The sequence below is a fragment of the Adiantum capillus-veneris genome, chromosome 2, assembly GCF_014529385.1.
Source record: "Adiantum capillus-veneris isolate H3 chromosome 2, ASM1452938v2, whole genome shotgun sequence".
Classification (NCBI taxonomy): domain Eukaryota; kingdom Viridiplantae; phylum Streptophyta; class Polypodiopsida; order Polypodiales; family Pteridaceae; genus Adiantum; species Adiantum capillus-veneris.
The window spans coordinates 16,368,423-16,387,636 of record NC_140932.1 but is presented as its reverse complement, the minus strand read 5'-3'; the positions used below and the strand labels follow the sequence as shown (position 1 = coordinate 16,387,636).

The following is a 19,214-nucleotide window of genomic DNA, read 5'->3' as shown; positions in this document are numbered from 1 at the left end:
CAAAGGAAGAGGGGTGCTTTACACATGGACAGAGGTGGGCTGTGCCATGAGGCACTTGGCCCACCCGCAAGGTGCCAATCACAACTGTTCTTTCTTTGTTGATTCCAGTGGCTTCAAATTCTCACAAGCATACTGAAGAATGCGTGACTGTGAAGTTGAGATACATACTCAACAGACGGAATTTTATAATACAGCATGGGCTTTCTGAATGTACTTTGTCATGATAAGTAACATTGCAACATACCCAATCAGCTGAAATACCGATCATCAGCCTTGAATAAGGCTTCTCCTTCATGAAGGAGAAGGGAACCCCAAGAGAATACAGAGTCATGTTAAGAGAGGTGGAACTTAATCAGCTGGGTGTCCCTAGAAACTTTAACAAGACATTTGTCATACATCGAAACACAAAGTAGAGCATTGTAGAGAAAAATGTCTACAAATGAACCGAGGTACACCTTAGGCAAGAGACGATAGAAGTTGCGTACCACCCAAAGTAATCAGGGGACTACTGCCAATAGCCTTGCTCACAAAGGCTTGCATATAATCAAAACACTAAACACAAACCTAAACCCACTGCTTTCTTGGCAATTTCTGCAAAATCTCTTCCATTGTTTCTGGTAAGACATCAGAATAAACAAGAAAATACTTAAGATATTGTTGCTTAGTACGTTTACCAAAGCTACAGCATGCCCAACAGTAGAAAATGCTAGGCCATTTTCTAGATAATCTACCTCTGAAGTCGGTGGCGAATCAGAACACTAAATAAGCCTCTTAGTGTCTTCAAAACTGTAGTCTTTTTGAGCTTTTGTTAAGAGGGAGACATTCCACATGATAAGACAACGGAGGGGATAGGGATATTCAAAATCACTCCAAGTAAGGAGGAGAAAAGTTAAACCAAAAAATCTAAAAGCCTATTCCACAGATAGTATACACTAACTCTGAGGGGGTGAAGGTGCATTGTCGGAGGATACTGTAGTCACTATGCCATAGTGATAACCAAGTAAATTATGACCAGATTCTTTCCTGAAAGAAGTTTGCTTCTCCATGTTGGACTCCTTGCTTTCTTAACGAGCTTTGAGCACCATGAATTGGATGCCATTCGTTTTTGTTGGCATGTGACGGCAATCATTAGCAGTTCCTGATTCACCACTTAGTCTTCTGCTTTAAAGCCATTCTTTTGGATTTTTACAGGCATCTAGAAGCTTCCATTCCTCTGTTCCCTCCTGGGGACACTGCAAAAGTAGAAACTATCAGTACTGAAGGCCCAGTCAAAACAGCATGTATGGCATGGCTGCTGCAGTAAAGAAGTAACTTCCGTGAAAGAAAAACCAAATCAACGCTCAAAAGCGAAAGGTGCTGGCTTCTTCTTGTCCTTGGGAAGTGTTGTTGACTTAATTAAAGTGGTTGCTAGAGTAACAGGTAACTTAATGGAACCAATAACAATCTGAACAACAGTTGGTAGCCTCTTTATGGCAGGCAATGTGGGTTTGTGTATGCTAACCAAACAAAGGTCCTTATCAAGATAGCATGATTATACAATATGTACGCTAGTCCTAGGCATTCCATAGAGCCCAGTCCGCTAGCTCTCCCTTGACCAACATATTCATGGCTCTTTAACGGTCAAACAGACTTGATTACAATTATTTTGTTCAGGTTTTCAAGTTTTCATGTGGAGACTCATTGACATAGTGGATTGAAGGAACCAGTATTCATGCAGTTGTGACAAGCCAAGCCCACCATGTTTTGCCACCCCTCTCATATGTACCAAAAACAATGGATTTGTATGGTCCAATTATGCTAAACGCCTGTCCAATACGAGGACATGTCTAATACTTACATGATCATATTCCCATCTTGCAGTAAGAGGCAAAGACATTAAAATGCTTTCGATGCGTCCTCCTGTTCGCAAGCCAAATGTGGTGCCTCGATCATAAACCTGAAAAATTTCACACGCACCACCAATTCAGGCATTAAAAAGCTCTCAAAGCGAGATAAGAGCTTTCATTATCTCAACCACAAGATTAAATAAGGCACTTTGAACCTATGGCAGTATTGCAAAGATCGTAATGAAAAAAAATTATGATACCAATGAAGATATGTGTCTCTTAGAGCAAACAACAGTAGACAAACAGAAACAGCAAAGACATCTTCAGAATTACCAAATTAAACTCCACATAGCGTCCTCTCCGAATCTGTTGCCATGCTTTGTGCTTTGACTCAAATGGTGTGTCCTTTCTTTTGTCTATCAGTGGAATATAAGCTGGTATAACAGAATTGGTACATTCTGCAAACAAGTTCCACTGTTATGACAGAATTGGTATAAGCTGGTATAACAGAATTGGCACATTCTGCAAACAAGTTCCACTGTTATGAGCATCTTGCCACACGGTTACACTTACTACCACTAATTGGAAAATCAAACTGTGATCGTTGTCAAGAGAACGTGCTTTACATCAATTTTAGCATTTACAGAAATGTTAAGCATCAATGATAACAAAATTTCTAAGCTGCTGACCTGATGCAAAGGCAAAAATTTCATCCGGATCTCTATCATTCAAATCATCGAAAAATATTCCACCAATCCCTCGCCTCTCTCCACGATGCTACAGCCAACAAGCAGGAAGAGTAAACATTTGACTAAAGAGATTAAAACTCTGTGACATAGAGAAAAACTACTGCCTTCATTGGTAAACATTCAGGCACTGAACAAAATTCCAGCTAGTATCTAAACTCCCAATTAAGAAGCAGCTTGAAAAGCATACAAATTCACAGCGCTGAAGTCAGCTGCTGGTGCTCATGCAGTGAACATGTAAACATGTTACTTCATGTCAAAACTTAAAACAACAGAAAACAGGGACAATCAATCAAAGAAGATAGTGCCAAAAATTGTAAAAGATTTAAAAAAGAAACATCAATATACTCTGATGGAAACATCAACCTGCACTGTGTGGGGTGGTCAGCCGAATGTAAAAAAGAGAAGGAAAATAGGCACTAAAATGAGGCTTGCCCAGGACTATCTAGCTGGTCCACTTTTGCATAATGCTAGCTCTTCGATTGAACAGGCTGTCTCATTATCACTATGTAGAAGCCATTGGGTGAGGGCATTCTCCCCAAGAAAGGACTTTGTAATGACTGTAGAACCCATTGGGTGAGGGCATTCTCCCGAAGAAAGGACTTTGTAATGACTCTTGACTAAGGATTACCTTGTGAAAAACAGGAAGAAATTTGGGAGATCAAGAGGATGTTTGGTCGCCTAATCTAGTCCCAATGGCAATTGAGAAATCACTGGCCAGAGCAGTATGTTGTGGAGAAAATCGTGAAAATCATTAACATGCTAAAAGAACACAACCACAGTGAAACTGGAGGGCTGAAAGCGCAAATAGGAGTTTGGTCGTAAAGATAATGCCCATTGGAGACCACCAAAATGAACCTCTAGGATTAATCACCCCAAGCCCATGAAAAACGATGGGAGAGAACGGACTATGCCACAAGAAAATGTCACGTTCATGTACAAAGTAACCACATCCGTTACTTCAAATGACATCCATGTTGTGTCTACGTTCACATCTACCTGCAGCTTCAACTGGCTCCATATTCTCAGTCCCAGTATTTTACTCAAATTCTAAACTCTACAGTAGGAATCTGTTCACAGTGACACAGCCAGCTGTAAAGCTCTCTTGAGATAGAGTTGTATTCCAACTTCCAAATACATTGCCACACCATGAAACGCGCTTCAACAGGTCCAAACAAGTGAAACATTTCAAGCCTTGAAATGTTTCGTTGATCAAGTGAAACACATGTCGTTTCACTTCTAACAACAAGTTACCATAGTTTTAGGTTTAGAGCTAACATCCCTCATTGCTGGGGAACCTCTTAACTTCCGATCCCTCATTGAGCCTGAAAGGCTGTACAATACTGTAATTCCACTTTACACCCTTCTGCCTGACTTTGTAAGTAGCCACCATGAAACATTGAACAAGGGGGTTGAGCATACTCGAGTTCTCTTGAAATAGATGTGCATTGTTATAGCATGTAATTTTGTCCCTTGCCTCTCCACATTGCAACATACCAGAGCTTTACGTGCACTTAAATCAGTAACGATTACGGCGTGTTCTTTGTATAATAGTAGCCTTGATGTAAAGGTAAAAGATTTGTACACTAGTTCAAGATATCAGGCACCAGAAACACTAACCTTTATAAGAAAGTAGTCGTCGCACCACTTTTTGAATCTGGGATAAAACTCTGGATCAAATTTGTCACATGCCTCCTTTTGAATCTGATAAAACAAAGAAACACTACATAGCAGAAGTTAAAGAAAAATACATAGAGAAGAGTTGAACCAGCTTCAGAAATCATGGCAGCAAGGCACAAAGCTTTCTAAACACAAAACACAATTCGCTAAGACTACAGTGAGATTAGAGCTCATTTACTATCAATTAAAAAGGAGCCTTTTGTCCCATGCCTCCTTTTGAATCTGATAAAACAAAGAAACACTACATAGCAGAAGTTAAAGAAAAATACATAGAGAAGAGTTGGACAAGCTTCAAAAATCATGGCAGCAAGGCACAAAGCTTTCTAAACACAAAACACAATTACACAATTAGCTAAGACTACAGTGAGATTAGAGCTCATTTACTATCAATTAAAAAGGAGCCTTTTGGGCCAAATTCAAAATAGGTGGTCAGAATTGCGTAGTGATCGATCAGAGGGAGACTCTAATGCTTTCTAGTATAGCCCAGCTACAATAGAAAGTAGTGATCGATCAGAAAGAGATTCAAATGCTTTCTATTGTAGCCCAGCTACAATAGAGGGAGACTCTAATGCTTTCTATCGTAGCCCAGCTACAGTGTTGGTGTTCCAGTTGGTGGACCAAGTGGGCTAGTCCTAGTTTTGAACTGGCCCTGGACAGCACTTTACAACTGGCACTTGGCAGCGAGACAGTTGTGTGTAGCAGACCACCTTCCAATTGGATGGTTCTGTACAAAGTAGTGTACCAACTTATCACTCCCTTAAATATTGTGGCTTTTGTATATATTCAAGAAGCTGTTATCTTAGGGCTTATAATTTTATGCGAGTCGTCAATCGATGACCATATGGAGTCTATGTCGTCATGAGACTTGAGTCATAGTCACACGTGCACGCTCCATGCACGGATTGAGCCTCTACACCAGCAGTGTCCCTTGTCAATCCTTGGTCTAGAGCTAAGAGTGCTGGTCTTTGTAGTTGATACATCGTGAATAATGGAGCTCAGCTAAGTTTAGGTCTTATTATAGTGTGTTATAATAGACTTGGACACTCCAAATCAAAGATCAATTGCAACACACGTGAGGGAACTGCAAACAACTAAATAAACTTGAAGAGAGAGAGAGAGAGAGAGAGAGCACGGCGGAGTTCCGAGCCAAGATGCACTGGCCCCAAAGACTGGCGCCCCCTCCGGTATTTGCAAGAGTACAATGTCCGAGGGTCCTCTCTCTCGCAGTACTCCCAAGCTAATATGCCAAGAGTGAGGCCCTGGGCACACTTATTAAGGCCCTCAGCCAAAAGCATACAATGAAAAGCCCTGCTATGAAAAGCTCAAGCATCAAAAAGCTCCAGACCCAAAATCTAGAGCCCTCTGGGATGCCTCCGTAAACACGGGCCGTCTGTATTCCCACGTCAGCAGCCAGTGCGATTTGTGGGACATCCGTACAGTAGTGTCACGTCATTACTTTTTATGCTAGAAGGGGTCCTTGCTTTATTTTACACGTTTTAGGTCCCTTTGTCGGGTTTTGTTAATCGTAGCCCTTGTTCTCGGCCTCTCAGCCATAATCTGCAAGTTGGTAAAACTTCTTCTTCTTCTTTTTGATAGGGTTTAGGCCCCGTTTGCCACGTTAGGCCATGCCACATCATCAATTTGTGGCATACCCCCTCTTGAAAGAATTGTAATCGACCTCGATTACGCCCGCAAAACAGACACAAGACAAAAACTAGCTCGGTAGACATTGACTCTTACTAGACCATACATATCCAGCACTTGCACAAAGTCGACAATGATTGAACATGCACATCACATTCACATCACTATCCCTGTCGAAATCTTAGATGAGAATCAAAATCATTGTAACTTATTTAGTAATCACATCCGCTGATCTTTCACGGATGTCTTGAACTACTAAATCTTGTTACTAAATTTCATCTTTCAGACACATGCTCAAACAATTCACACACAAGAGCGTACATGTAAGTAACAAATTCATTTTAGGAATTCCCATTTCAAAGTACTTCTTTGCTGTCACGTGACACATCCAACCCTATGTGTCCGTGGACAAGCTACAGCATGATCAGGGTTCAGTTCAATCAAGTCAGTCTTGGAAAGGAAGTGATCTGGCACTTCTGTGAGTCTGTTCGCAGACCGTGCATGTCCGGACACTTAGATTAGATGCATATCCTCTGGTTGCACACAACATGACCATCAGATTCCAGTCAGATCCCAATAGTAGCATTTTTACAGTGCAAAGGCCTATTTTCCCTATTTTTGACATTTTTCACTTATTATTTTTAAGTGACTTTTGTTGGAAAGTAGGTAGGGCAATTTTGCTAAGTTTGTATAAATAAAAACCTGGCGCTAGCACTTTCTGGCAGAAGAGGCAGCAGGAGCTTCGGTTCAACAGGCACCTTCTCAGGAGGAACCCCCAGCAAGGCCTAGCGTTTTTGCTACACAGCATCGAGGCTAGCGTTTTGCATCAAGAACACAAATCAGCCAGCGTTTTTGCACTTGCAGATTCCCGGCGATAGTAGAACCACAGATCAGCCTAGCGTTTTGCATTTGCAAGAAATTCGGCAACAGCAAAACCAGCAAAAGCCCTAGCGTTTTTGCAAGAAGACTTCAAATCAGCCCTAGCGTTTTTGGTTTGCAGATCAGCCCCGGCGTTTTACAGATTCACCGCGATGGAACATCAAGAACCACCAGCGTTTTCAGTTTTCAGCCCTTAGACACCGCAGATCAAGTCCCGAACCTCGCAGATCTCCCCTTCCCGCAGCAATTCCTCACCGCACGGTCAGATCCCGCATAGTTTGCAGATTCCGCCCAGAAAACGCAGATTTCAGCATCTGCGTTTTCAGCGCGTCGTCGTCGCATCGTCGCCATCGACATCGTCATCGACATAGAGTCATAATTCAGCAGATAAAGATTTGCAGATTTCAGCCCTTAGCAATTTCAGTTTTCAGCTGTCTCGTCGTCGTCGACATCGTCGGCAAGTCCAGGCATTGTAGAGATTTGTGCAATCATAAGTAGACCGCTCTCGCCATAGAGAGTGGGGCCTTCGGAGGAGGGTTTTACGCCGTCTTTGGTGTCGTATTCTCTTCTCTCTCTATCTCTCAGTCTCATGCACCTTCACGCACAGTGTCCATTCACTTTGTTAGTGTCATTTGCACTCTCTCACTAAAGGAACGGAAGGCTCCCCCTTCCGTAAGTATTAGGAACCTTGAGCACAGTTCGGAGCACTCATCTTGAGCAAAGTTCAAACAGTCATTCCGCTGCACCTTACATTGGTATCAGAGCTTTGGCAGTGTTCTATATCACTCAAGGAAAGAACCACAGAATTGTTTTTGCTTGTTGAGGTCGCACGAACCCAAGTTCACTTAGGCGTGTCGATTCTTAATCGTGTTTTTGAAGAGTGACAGGAAACCCAAGAAAGAAGGGCTTGTCCAACCACCCCTTGTGCCTCTTTTCACTCATTGAGAGCAGACCATGCACTTAGCGGCCGGCCAATCAACGTGAGGTGGGGAAAAGCAACCTTGGTGTGAGCGCAAGGCCGCCAAGGGGTGTGCCGCGGATAAGAGCATATCTCGGGTGAAGAGAAGATCCTTCTCTAACACAGATTGCAAGCTAAAGAAGAACCTCAAGAACTCAAGAACCTCAAGACCCCCAAGAACCCAAGACCCACAAGAACCCAAGTTCCTCGTGAACTTAAGAACCCAAGACTTCAGTGGATGGTCATCACTTGAAGCGGAATGCATAATTCGCTTGGAGGTGGTGAGCATGGGAGTGGCGAAGAAGAGTTTTCCCCACCAGGAGGTTTTTCCGACCCTTCCCCATCTACGACAAGGATTGCCATAACTCATATGGAGGCTTTCGACATGAGGATGATGGACAAGGAGTTCGCAGAAAGAAGGGCAGCCATACATCATGACTACGGAGAAAGAGTGGCAGCCATAGAGCTTAAGTACGACTTGGAAGCCAAAGAAAGGCAAGCCAAATTGGATCGCGAGAACAAAGTAAGAAAAGCAAAAAGAGAAGCAGAAAGAAAGGCCGACTTGGAGCGTGAGCGTGAGCAAGCGCGCTTGGTGGCCGAACAGAGCACCCGACACATGAAAGAGATGTTGCGACTCTTTTCTCAAGTGCAGACACAGATGCAAGAGATTCGGGAAAAAGAGACTCTCTCAGTCTCTTCTTCTCCTAAGCATGGCATACATGATTTGCATGATAATGATTTGAATTACAATGATAAGCATGATGATTTGGATGATAATGATGAGCATGATGATTTGCATGATCAAGATGTGATCTCTCACAAGCATGATGATTTGCATGAAGAGGATGTGAGTGTTCACGAGAATGATGTGTTAGTTGATACTTTCTCTAGTGAAGCTAACCTCATTGCAGATTCGATCAGTCACGAAGAATCGATCTTGGCTCTCGAGCCTAGGTCCAAAGAACCCTTACACGAAGTACTATGTGTTTGAATGATTTGTCAGCACGCATTGTACGAGTGTTCATTCGTGATCATTTCCTGTATTTTTGTCAGCATCTTTATGTGATCCCTTTTCCTAGGCATGACCTATTGTAGGTTGAGCATGTTTCACTCATGAATGAGCACAAATGTATGCGGATTTTTCATGAAAAGCTAAAAAGTATGCATTCAAGGAAGTCACATTTCATGTCTCTTCCTTGGCACGACACAGTTGTAGAAAGAGCACAAGAAAGAATGAGCACCAAGCATGGGCATTTCCATTGTGAATTGCCACAGTTGATTGATTTAGATCAGAAGAGAAAGATTCGATCTCATTGTTTGCGTGTGCGTGGTGAACGGTTTGGCACTCTGTCTATTTGTTCATCTACATTGCATGCACAGTCTTTTAGGCAAACGAGATTTTTTCCAGTCACCTTACATGGAATAGGTATGTTCATGTTTTTGTGTTGGAGGTGGTTTCAGGAATTTTCAGCCTCGAAGATTCTTGAAGGTGGACCTACGTCCATAGAAGAAGTGGAAGCATTGAAGGAGACTCAGAAGACTTTGTCACTTTTTGCGCGGCCTAAAGACGCAAGCGTTGTAGACCTTTATGAAATTCAAGTACCGCACGACCCACACATCAAAGTGGGCCGGCGAAGAGTCCCTTCCAGGATTCCGGATGCTATTGGCGATCTCCCTCGACGCCATACACTTCGGTACCAGTATCTCACTTAGAAAAGGAGGGGATGTCACGTGACACATCCAACACTATGTGTCCGTGGACAAGCTACAGTATGATCAGGGTTCAGTTTAGTCAAGTTGGTCTAGAATAGGAAGTGATCTAGCACTTTTGTAAGTCTGTTCGCAGACCGTGCATGTCCAAACACTAAGATTAGATGCATAACCTCTGGTTGCACACAGCATCACCATCAGATTCCAGTCAGATCCCATCAGTAGCATTTTAACAGTGCATAGGCCTATTTTCCCTATTTTTGACATTTTTTACTTATTATTTTTAAGTGACTTTTATTGGAACGTAGTAAGGGCAATTTTGCTAAGTTTGTATAAATAAAAACCTAGCACTAGCACTTTCTGACAGAAGAGGCAGTAGGAGCTTCGGTTCAACAGGCACCTTCTCAGCAGGAACCCCCTGCAAGGCCTAGCGTTTTTGCTACACAACAACGAGGCTAGCGTTTTGCATCAAGAACCCAAATCGGCCAGTGTTTTTGCACTTGCAAATTCCCGGCGATAGTAGAACCACAGATCAGCGTACCGTTTTGCATTTGCAAGACATTCGGCAACAGCAAAACCAGCAAAAGCCCTAGCGTTTCTACAAGAAGACTTCAAATCAGCCCTAGCGTTTTTAGTTTGCAGATCAGCCTCGGCGTTTTGCAGATTCACCGCGTCGAAACATCAAGAACCACCAGCATTTTCAGTTTTCAGCCCTTAGACACCGCAGATCAAGTCTTGAACCTCGCAGATCTCCCCTTCCGCAGTAGTTCCTCACCGCACAATCAGATCCCGCATAGTTTGCAGATTCCGCCCAGAAAACGCAGATTTCAGCATCTGCGTTTTCAGCGCGTCGTCGCCGCATCGTCGCCATCGACATCGTCATCGACATAGAGTCATAATTCAGCAGATAAAGATTTGCAGATTTCAGCCCTTAGCAATTTCAGTTTTCAGCTGTCTCGTCGTCGTCCTCATCGTCGTCGACATCGTCGGCAAGTCCAGGCATTGTAGAGATTTGTGCAATCATAAGTAGACCGCTCTCGCCATAGAGAGTGGGGCCTTCGGAGGAGGGTTTTACGCCGTCTCTGGTGTCATATTCTCTTCTCTCTCTATCTCTCAGTCTCATGCACCTTCACGCACAGTGTCCATTCACTTTGTTTGTGTCATTTGCACTCTCTCACTAAAGGAACGGAAGGCTCTCCCTTCCGTAAGTAAAAGGAACCTTGAGCACAATTTGGAGCACTCATCTTGAGCAAAGTTCAAACATTCATTCCGCTGCACCTTACATTGGTATCAGAGCTTTGGCAGTGTTCTGTATCACTCTCAAGGAAAGAACCACAGAATTGTTTTTGCTTGTTGAGGTCGCACGAACCCAAGTTCACTTGGGCGTGTCGATTCTTAATCGTGTTTTTGCAGAGTGACAGGAAACCCAAGAAAGAAGGGCTTGTCCAACCTCCCCTTGTGCATCTTTTCACTCATTGAGAGCGGACCATGCACTTAGCGGCCGGCCAATCGACGTGAAATGGGAAAAAGCAACCTTGGTGTGAGCGCAAGGCCGCCAAGGGGTGCGCCGCGGATAAGAGCAAATCTCGCGTGCAGAGAAGATCTTTCTCTAACACAGATTGCAAGCTAAAGAAGAACTTGAAGAACTCAGAAACCTCAAGACCCCCAAGAACCCAAGTTCCTCGTGAACTTAAGAACCCAAGACTTCAATGGATGGTCATCACTCGAAGCGGAATGCATACTTCGCTTGGAGGTGGTGAGCATGGGAGTGGCGAAGAAGAGTTTTCCCCACCAGGAGGTTTTTCCGACCCTTCCCCATCTACGACAAGGGTTGCCCTAACTCCTATGGAGGCTTCCGACATGAGGATGATGGACAAGGAGTTCGCAGAAAGAAGGGCAGTCATAGATCGTGACTACGAAGAAAGAGTGGCAGCCATAGAGCGTAAGTACGACTTGGAAGCCAAAGAAAGGCAAGCCAAATTGGATCGCGAGAACAAAGTAAGAAAAGCAGAAAGAAAGGCCAACTTGGAGCGTGAGCGTGAGCAAGCGCGCTTGGCGCCGAACAGAGCGCCCCACACATGAAAGAGATGTTGCAATTCTTTTCTCAAGTGCAGACACAAATGCAAGAGATTCGGGAAAAAGAGACTCTCTCAGTCTCTTCTTCTCCCAAGCATGACATACATGATTTGCATGATAATGATTTGAATGACAATGATAAGCATGATGATTTGGATGATAATGATGAGCATGATGATTTGCATGATCAAGATGTGATTTCTCACAAGCATGATGATTTGCATGAAGAGGATGTGAGTGTTCACAAGAATGATGTGTTAGTTGATACTTTCTCTGGTGAAGCTAACCTCATTGCAAATTCCATCAGTCACGAAGAATCGATCTTGGCTCTCGAGCCTAGGTCCAAAGAACCCCCTCAGGAAGAACCGATCTTGGCTCTCGAGCCTAGGTCCAAAGAACCCTTACAGGAAGTACTATGTGTTCGAATGATTTGTCAGCACGCATTGTACGAGTGTTCTGTTCGTGATCGTTTCCTGTATTTTTGTCAGCATCTTTATGTGATCTCTTTTCCTAGGCATGACATAGTGTACGTTGAGCACGTTTCACTCATGAATGAGCACAAATGTATGCGGATTTTTCATGAAAAGCTGAAAAGTATGCATTCAAAGAAGTCACATTTCATGTCTCTTCCTTGGCACGACACAGTTTGTCACGTGACACATCCAACCCTATGTGTCCGTGGACAAGCTACAACATGATCATGGTTCAATTAGTCCAGTCAGTCTAGATTAGAAGTGATCTGGCACTTTTTGTGAGTTTATTCGTAGACCGTGCATGCCCAGTCACTTAGTGTAGATGCATATCCTCTGGTTGCACAGAGCATGATCATAAGCATTCCCATCAGATTATATCAGGGGAATTTTCCAGTGCATTTAGCCAATTTTACCTATTTTTGGCATTTTTCACTTATTAATTTAAGTGACTTTCCAACAAAAGTAGGTAGGGCAATTTGGGTAAGAAAATATATAAGCAAACCAAAGTTAGCACTAAATGTTAGAAGAGGCAACAGGAGCCAAGCTCAGCAGGCAACTTCTCAGCAAGACTAAGCCTTGGTGGTTCCCTCCAAGCAGCAGATCTCCCCCATTGCCTAGCGTTTTGAACACCATCGCGAGCCATCCTCAGCATTGCCGTTTTTGCATCAGATCTCCCCACAGCATCCCACAACACCTGGCGTTTTGTATCAACAAGGAATCGCCAACAGAAAACCAACTGACCTAGCGTTTTTGCCATCAGCTTCCCTAGCGTTTTTTGGATCTCAGCACATGCAGAATTTCAGCGATTTTCAGCAATAGAAGAGTAGCAGATTCAGCCCAGAAAGACCATCAGTTTTCAGCCTAAAGACACCTCAGTTTTCAGCCCTAAACCTACAGATTTTCACTGACAAAGAACCAGAGAAACAGCCCCAAAAATCAGCGTTTTTGGAACCGCAGCAGATTTCAGCCCATAGCGTTTTTGGACAGCAGATAAAAGATTGCAGATTTCAGCCCTTAGGTCGACCTCGTCATCTCCGTCCTCGTCGTCAACATAGCCTAGACTTGCAGCAGTCACATGCATTCACTTTGTACCAGATTGTGCAATCATAAGTAGACCACTCTCGTCGACGAGAATGGGGCCTTCGGAGGAGGATTTTACGTCTCTGGTGTCGTATGTCACGTGACACATCCCAACCCTATGTGTCCGTGGACAAGCTACACCACAGCAGGGTTCAGTCAAGTCTAGATTAGTAGTGATCTGGCACTTTTGTGAGTCTATTCGTAGACCGTGCATGTCCAGTCACTTAGCATAGATGCATATCCTCCGGTTGCACACAGCATGATCATCGGAATTCCCATCAGAATCCATACGCATCAGTTAGAGGAATTTTCCAGTGCATTTAGCCTATTTTCCTATTTATTGGGATTTTCACTTATTATTTTTAAGTGACTTTCCTACAAAAGTAGGTAGGGCAATTTTGCTAAGTTAATATATAAGCAAACCCAAGTTAGCACTTTCTGGCAGAAGAGGCAGCAGGAGCTTCCCGCTCAACAGGCAACTTCTCAACAGATTTCAGCCCTTAGGTCGATCTCGTCATCTCCGTCCTCGTCGTCAACATAGCCTAGACTTGCAGCAGTCACATGCATTCACTTTGTACCAGATTGTGCAATCATAAGTAGACCACTCTCGTCGACGAGAATGGGGCCTTCGGAGGAGGATTTTACGTCTCTGGTGTCGTATGTCACGTGACACATCCCAACCCTATGTGTCCGTGGACAAGCTACACCACAGCAGGGTTCAGTCAAGTCTAGATTAGTAGTGATCTGGCACTTTTGTGAGTCTATTCGTAGACCGTGCATGTCCAGTCACTTAGCATAGATGCATATCCTCCGGTTGCACACAGCATGATCATCGGAATTCCCATCAGAATCCATAAGCATCAGTTAGGGGAATTTTCCAGTGCATTTAGCCTATTTTCCTATTTATTGGGATTTTCACTTATTATTTTTAAGTGACTTTCCTACAAAAGTAGGTAGGGCAATTTTGCTAAGTTAATATATAAGCAAACCCAAGTTAGCACTTTCTGGCAGAAGAGGCAGCAGGAGCTTCCCGCTCAACAGGCAACTTCTCAGCAAACCCCCCCCCCCCCCCCCCCCCCCCCCCCCCAGCAGTAGATCCTCACCATCTCCATCCCTCCCTTGGCGATTTCTACCACAGCAGTTTCCCCCGCTTCCCTTCCCTTGGATGATCGCCCAAGCACCCCTCAGCCCAGCGTTTTCAGCCATAAAAACGCCAGCCCTTCAGCCAGCGTTTTTCATCCAAAAACGCCAGCAAACTGCAGCAGATCTCAACGTTTTCATTTTCAGCAATCAGCGTTTTTTATCATCAGTTTCAGCAGGGATAAAAGCGCAGGTTTTCGGCAACAGAGCATTAGCAGATCAGCCCCATTCAGTTGCAGAAGTACCCCCAAGTTTAGCCCAAGAAAACGCAGCCAAAACAGTCATTTTCAGCCACCGAAACAGTCCCCGAATTCAGCGATTAGAAGCCCACAGATTTCAGCCATCGAGTCGTCGTCGTCATCACCGTCGTCGTCATCGGCATAGTCCAACTTGCATTTGTCCATTGCATACGCATTGTACACCTTTGTGCAATCAAAGTAGACCACTCTCGCCGACGAGAGTGGGGCCTTCGGAGGAGGGTTTTACAACCTCTCAGCATCGTATCTCTTCTCTCTCCTTCTCTCAGTCTCATTCACTTGCACGCACAATCCACTCACTTTGTTCGTGACCACAGCACTCTACAAGACGGAAAGCTCTCTCTTTCCCTAAAGAACTAAAAGGAACCTTGAGCAATAAGGATCACTAATCTTGAGAAAATACAACATTCATTCCGTTGCACCTTACATTGGTATCAGAGCTTTGGAAGTGTTCTGCATTACTCAAGAAAAGAACCACAAGAATTTTTTTGCTTGTTGCAATCGCACGAACCCAAGTTCACTTGGGCGTGGCGATTCCTAATCGTGTTTTGTTGAAGAGTGACAGGAATCCCAAGAAAGAAGGGCTTGTCCAGCCTCCCCTTGTGTCTCTTTTCACTCATTGAGAGCAAACCGTGCACTTAGCCGCCGGCCAATCTACGTGAGGTGGAAAAAAGCAACCTTGGTGTGAGCGCAAGGCCACCAAGGGGTGCACCCGTAGAAAAGGGTAGAACTCGGGTGAAGTTCTACCCTTTTCTACCTTCTCCAACGCAATTTGCAAGCGAAAGAAAACCTCAAGAACCCCAAGACCCTCAAAACTCAAGAACCCAAGATTCTCGCGAATCAAGGACCTCAAGAACCCAAGTTCCTCGTAAACTGAAGAAACCAAGACCCTCAAGAACCCAAGTTCCTCGTGAACTTAAGAACCCAAGAACCCACAAGAACCCACAACTTCAGCATGATCATCACTCGAAGCGGAATGGATACTTCGCTTGGAGGTGATGAGCATGAAAGAGGCGAAGAAGAATTTTCCACACCAGGAGGTTTTTCCGACCCTTACCCATCTACGACAAAGATTGCACGAACTCCTATGGAGGAGTTGGACCAAGAAAGAGAAGCAGAAAGAAAAGCCTACGAAGAAGACATGGCAGCCATCGAGCGTAAGTACCAAGAAAGAATGGCAGCCATAGCGCGTGAGAGCGAGCAAGCACGCTTCGCAGCCAAAGAAAGACAAGCAGAATTTGATCGTGAGAACAAAGCCCTCAAAGAACAGAGCGACCGACAGAACAAAGAGATGTTGCGACTTTTTTCTCAAGTACAGGCGTACTTTGCACAGAATCACGAAAAGGAGACTCTCTCAATCTCTTTTTCTCCAAAGCATGATACACAAGATTTGCATGATTGTGTGAAGCATGATGATGATTCGATTGATAATAATTTGCATGATGATAAGCATGATGATTTGGATGACAAAGATAAGCATGATGATTTGAATGATATTGCTAAGCATGATGATTTGGATACCAATGACAAGCATGATGATTTGCATGATCAAGACGTGATTTCTCACAAGCATGATGAGTTGCATGAAGAAGATGTGATTGTTCACAAGGATGATATGTTAGTTGATGCTTTTTCTAGCGAAGTTAACCTCGTTGTAGATTCGATCAATCACGAAGAACCGATCTTGGCTTTCGAGTCGAGGTCCAACGAACCCCCACAGGACGATTCGATCATTCAAGAAGAAGCGATCTTGGCTCTCGAGCCTAGGTCAAAAGTACCCTCACAGAAAGTACTATGTGTTCGCATGATTGATACGCATGCATTGTTCGAGTGTTTCATTCGTGAAGGTTTCCTGTATTTTAGTCAGCATCGTTATGTGATCCCTTTTCCTAGGCATGACATATTGTATGTTGAGCACGTTTCTCTCATGGATGAGCACAAATGTCTGCGGATTTTTCGTGAAAAGTTGAAAAGTTTGTATGTAAGGAAGTCCCATTCCATGTCTCTTCCTTGGTATGACACAGTTTCCGAAAGAGCACATGATAGTATGAGCACCAAGCATGGGCATTTCCATTGTCATTTTCCACAGTTGATTGATTTCGATCAAACAGAAAAGATTCGAACTCATTGTTTGCATGTGTTTGATGAACGGGTTGTCACTTCGTCTATTTGTTCATCTACATTGCATGCACAGTCTTTAGAGAAGACTATTTTTTTCCTTCACTTTACATGGAATGGGTATGTTCATGGTTTGGTGTTGGAGATGGTTTCAGGAATTTTCAGCCATGGAGATTCTTGAAGACGAAAGAAGCAGGTCTCTAGAAGAAGTTGACGCAAGAAAAGAGACAGAGAGAAGGAGAGAGAAGATATACGACACCGAGAGGTTGTAAAATCCTCCTCCGAAGGCCGCACTCTCGTCGGCGAGAGTGGTCTACTTGATTGCACAAATGCGTACAATGCAAATGCAATGGACAGATGCAGGTTGGACTATGCCGATGACGACGAGCTGGCGTTTTTATGGCTGAAAACGCTGGGCTGAGAGGTGCTTGGGCGATCATGCAAGGGAAGGGAAGCGGGGGAAACTGCTGTGGTAGAAATCGCCAAGGGAGGGATGGAGATGGCGAGGATCTACTGCTGGGGGGGGGGGGGGGGGGGGGGGGGGGGTTTCTGCTAAGAAGTTGCATGTTGAGCGGGAAGCTCCTGCTGCCTCTTCTGCCCGAAAGTGTGAACTTTGGTTTGCTTATATATTAACTTAGCAAAATTGCCCTACCTACTTTTGTAGGAAAGTCACTTAAAAATAATAAGTGACTTTCCTACATAAGTAGGTAGGGCAATTATGCTAAGTTAATATATAAGCAAACCAAAGTTCACACTTTTTGGCAGAAGAGGCAACAAGAGCTTCCCGCTCAACAAGCAACTTCTCAGCAAGAGCTTCCCCCGCTTCCCTTCCCTTGCATGATCGCCCAAGCACCCCTCAGCCCAGCGTTTTCAGCCATAAAAACGCCAGCCCTTCAGCCAGCGTTTTTCATCCAAAACCGCCAGCAAACTGCAGCAGATCTCAGCGTTTTCATTTTCAGCAATCAGCGTTTTTTATCATCAGTTTCAGCAGGGATAAAAGCGCAGGTTTTCGGCAACAGAGCATTAGCAGATCAGCCCCATTCAGTTGCAGAAGTACCCCCAAGTTTAGCCCAAGAAAACGCAGCCAAAACAGTCATTTTCAGCCACCGAAACAGTCCCCGAATTCAGCGATTAGAAGCCCACAATTTCAGCCATCGAGTCGTCGTCGTCATCGGCATAATTCAACTTACATCTGTCCATTGCATACGCATTGTACACCTTTGTGCAATCAAAGTAGACCACTCTCGCCGACGAGAGTGGGGCCTTCGGAGGAGGGTTTGCCAACCTCTCGGTGTCGTATCTCTTCTCTCTCCTTCTCTCAGTCTCATTCACTTGCACGCACAATCCACTCACTTTGTTCGTGACCACAGCACTCTACAAGACGGAAAGCTCTCTCTTTCCCTAAAGAACTAAAAGGAACCTTGAGCAATAAGGATCACTAATCTTGAGAAAATACAACATTCATTCCGCTGCACCTTACATCGTATCTCTCTTCTCTCTCTATCTCCCAGTCTCATACACTTGCACGCACAGTGTCCATTCACTTTGTTTGTGATCATAGCACTCTCTCATTAAGAACGGAAGGTTCTACCTTCCATAGAAACAAAAGGAACCTTGAGCACAGTTCGGAGCACTCATCTTGAGCTAAGTACAAACATTCATTCCGCTGCACCTTACATTGCTATCAAAGCTTTGGCAGTGTTCTATATCACTCAAGGAAAGAACCACAAGAATCACAAGCATTTTTTTTGCTTGTTGCGATCGCATGAACCCAAGTTCGCTTGGGCGTGTCGATTCCTAATCGTGTTTTTGAAGAGTGACAGGAATCCCAAGAAAGAAGGGCTTGTCCAGCCTCCCCTTGTCTCTTTTCACTCATTGAGAGCGGACCGTGCACTTAGCGGCCGGCCAATCGACGTGAGGAGGGAAAAAGCAACCTTGGTGTGAGCGCAAGGCCGCCAAGGGGTGCGCCCGCGGAAAGGAGTAGAACTCGGGTGAAGAGAAGATCCTTTTCAAACACGGTTTGCAAGCGAAAGAAAACCTCAAGAACCTCAAGAACCTCAAGAACCAAGACCCTCACGAACCCAAGTTCCTCGCGAACTTCAAAACCCAAGACCACAAGAACCCACGACTTCAGAATGGTCATCACTCGAAGCAGAATGGATATTTCGCTTGGAGGTGATGAGCATGAGAGAGGCGAAGAAGAATTTTCCCCACCAGGAGGTTTTTCTGACCCTTCCGCATCTACGACAAAGATTGCACTAACTCCTATGGAGGAGTTGAAGCAGTTGTCTATGGAAAGGAAGTTAGAACGCGAAGCAAGACATGCAAAAAGAATGGCAGATATGGAACGCAGCCACGCAAAAAGAAGAGCAGAAAGAAAAGCAGAAATCGAGCGCAGACACCAAGAAAGAATTGCAGCCGCCGTCAAAGGAATGAGCGACCAACACATGAAAGAGTTCTTGCAACTCGTTTCTCAAGCTCAGGCACAGCTGCAAGAGCTTCGGGAAAAGGAGACTCTCTCAATCTCTTCTTCTCCAAAGCATGATACACAGGATTTGCATGATTGTGTGAAGCATGATGATGATTTGATTGACAATGACTTGCATGATGTTTTGAACAACAATGAT

At 44.3% G+C, this 19,214-nt stretch overlaps 1 protein-coding gene across 1 annotated transcript in view; it reads right to left on the bottom strand.

Moving 5' to 3' along the window:
• Nucleotides 1-631: 631 nt before the first annotated feature.
• The window catches only part of LOC147462429 (oxygen-dependent coproporphyrinogen-III oxidase, chloroplastic-like), a 34,842-nt gene continuing 16,259 nt past the window's right edge, over nt 632-19,214 (bottom strand). Inside the window, exons 4-8 of the mRNA XM_086483957.1 lie at nt 4,193-4,276; nt 2,516-2,603; nt 2,160-2,284; nt 1,838-1,936; nt 632-1,232 (exon numbers count right to left, since the gene is read on the bottom strand). Coding sequence (XP_086340083.1) covers nt 1,164-1,232; nt 1,838-1,936; nt 2,160-2,284; nt 2,516-2,603; nt 4,193-4,276 — 465 coding nt within the window. The 3' untranslated portion in view covers nt 632-1,163. The remainder of the gene's footprint in view (nt 1,233-1,837; nt 1,937-2,159; nt 2,285-2,515; nt 2,604-4,192; nt 4,277-19,214) is intronic.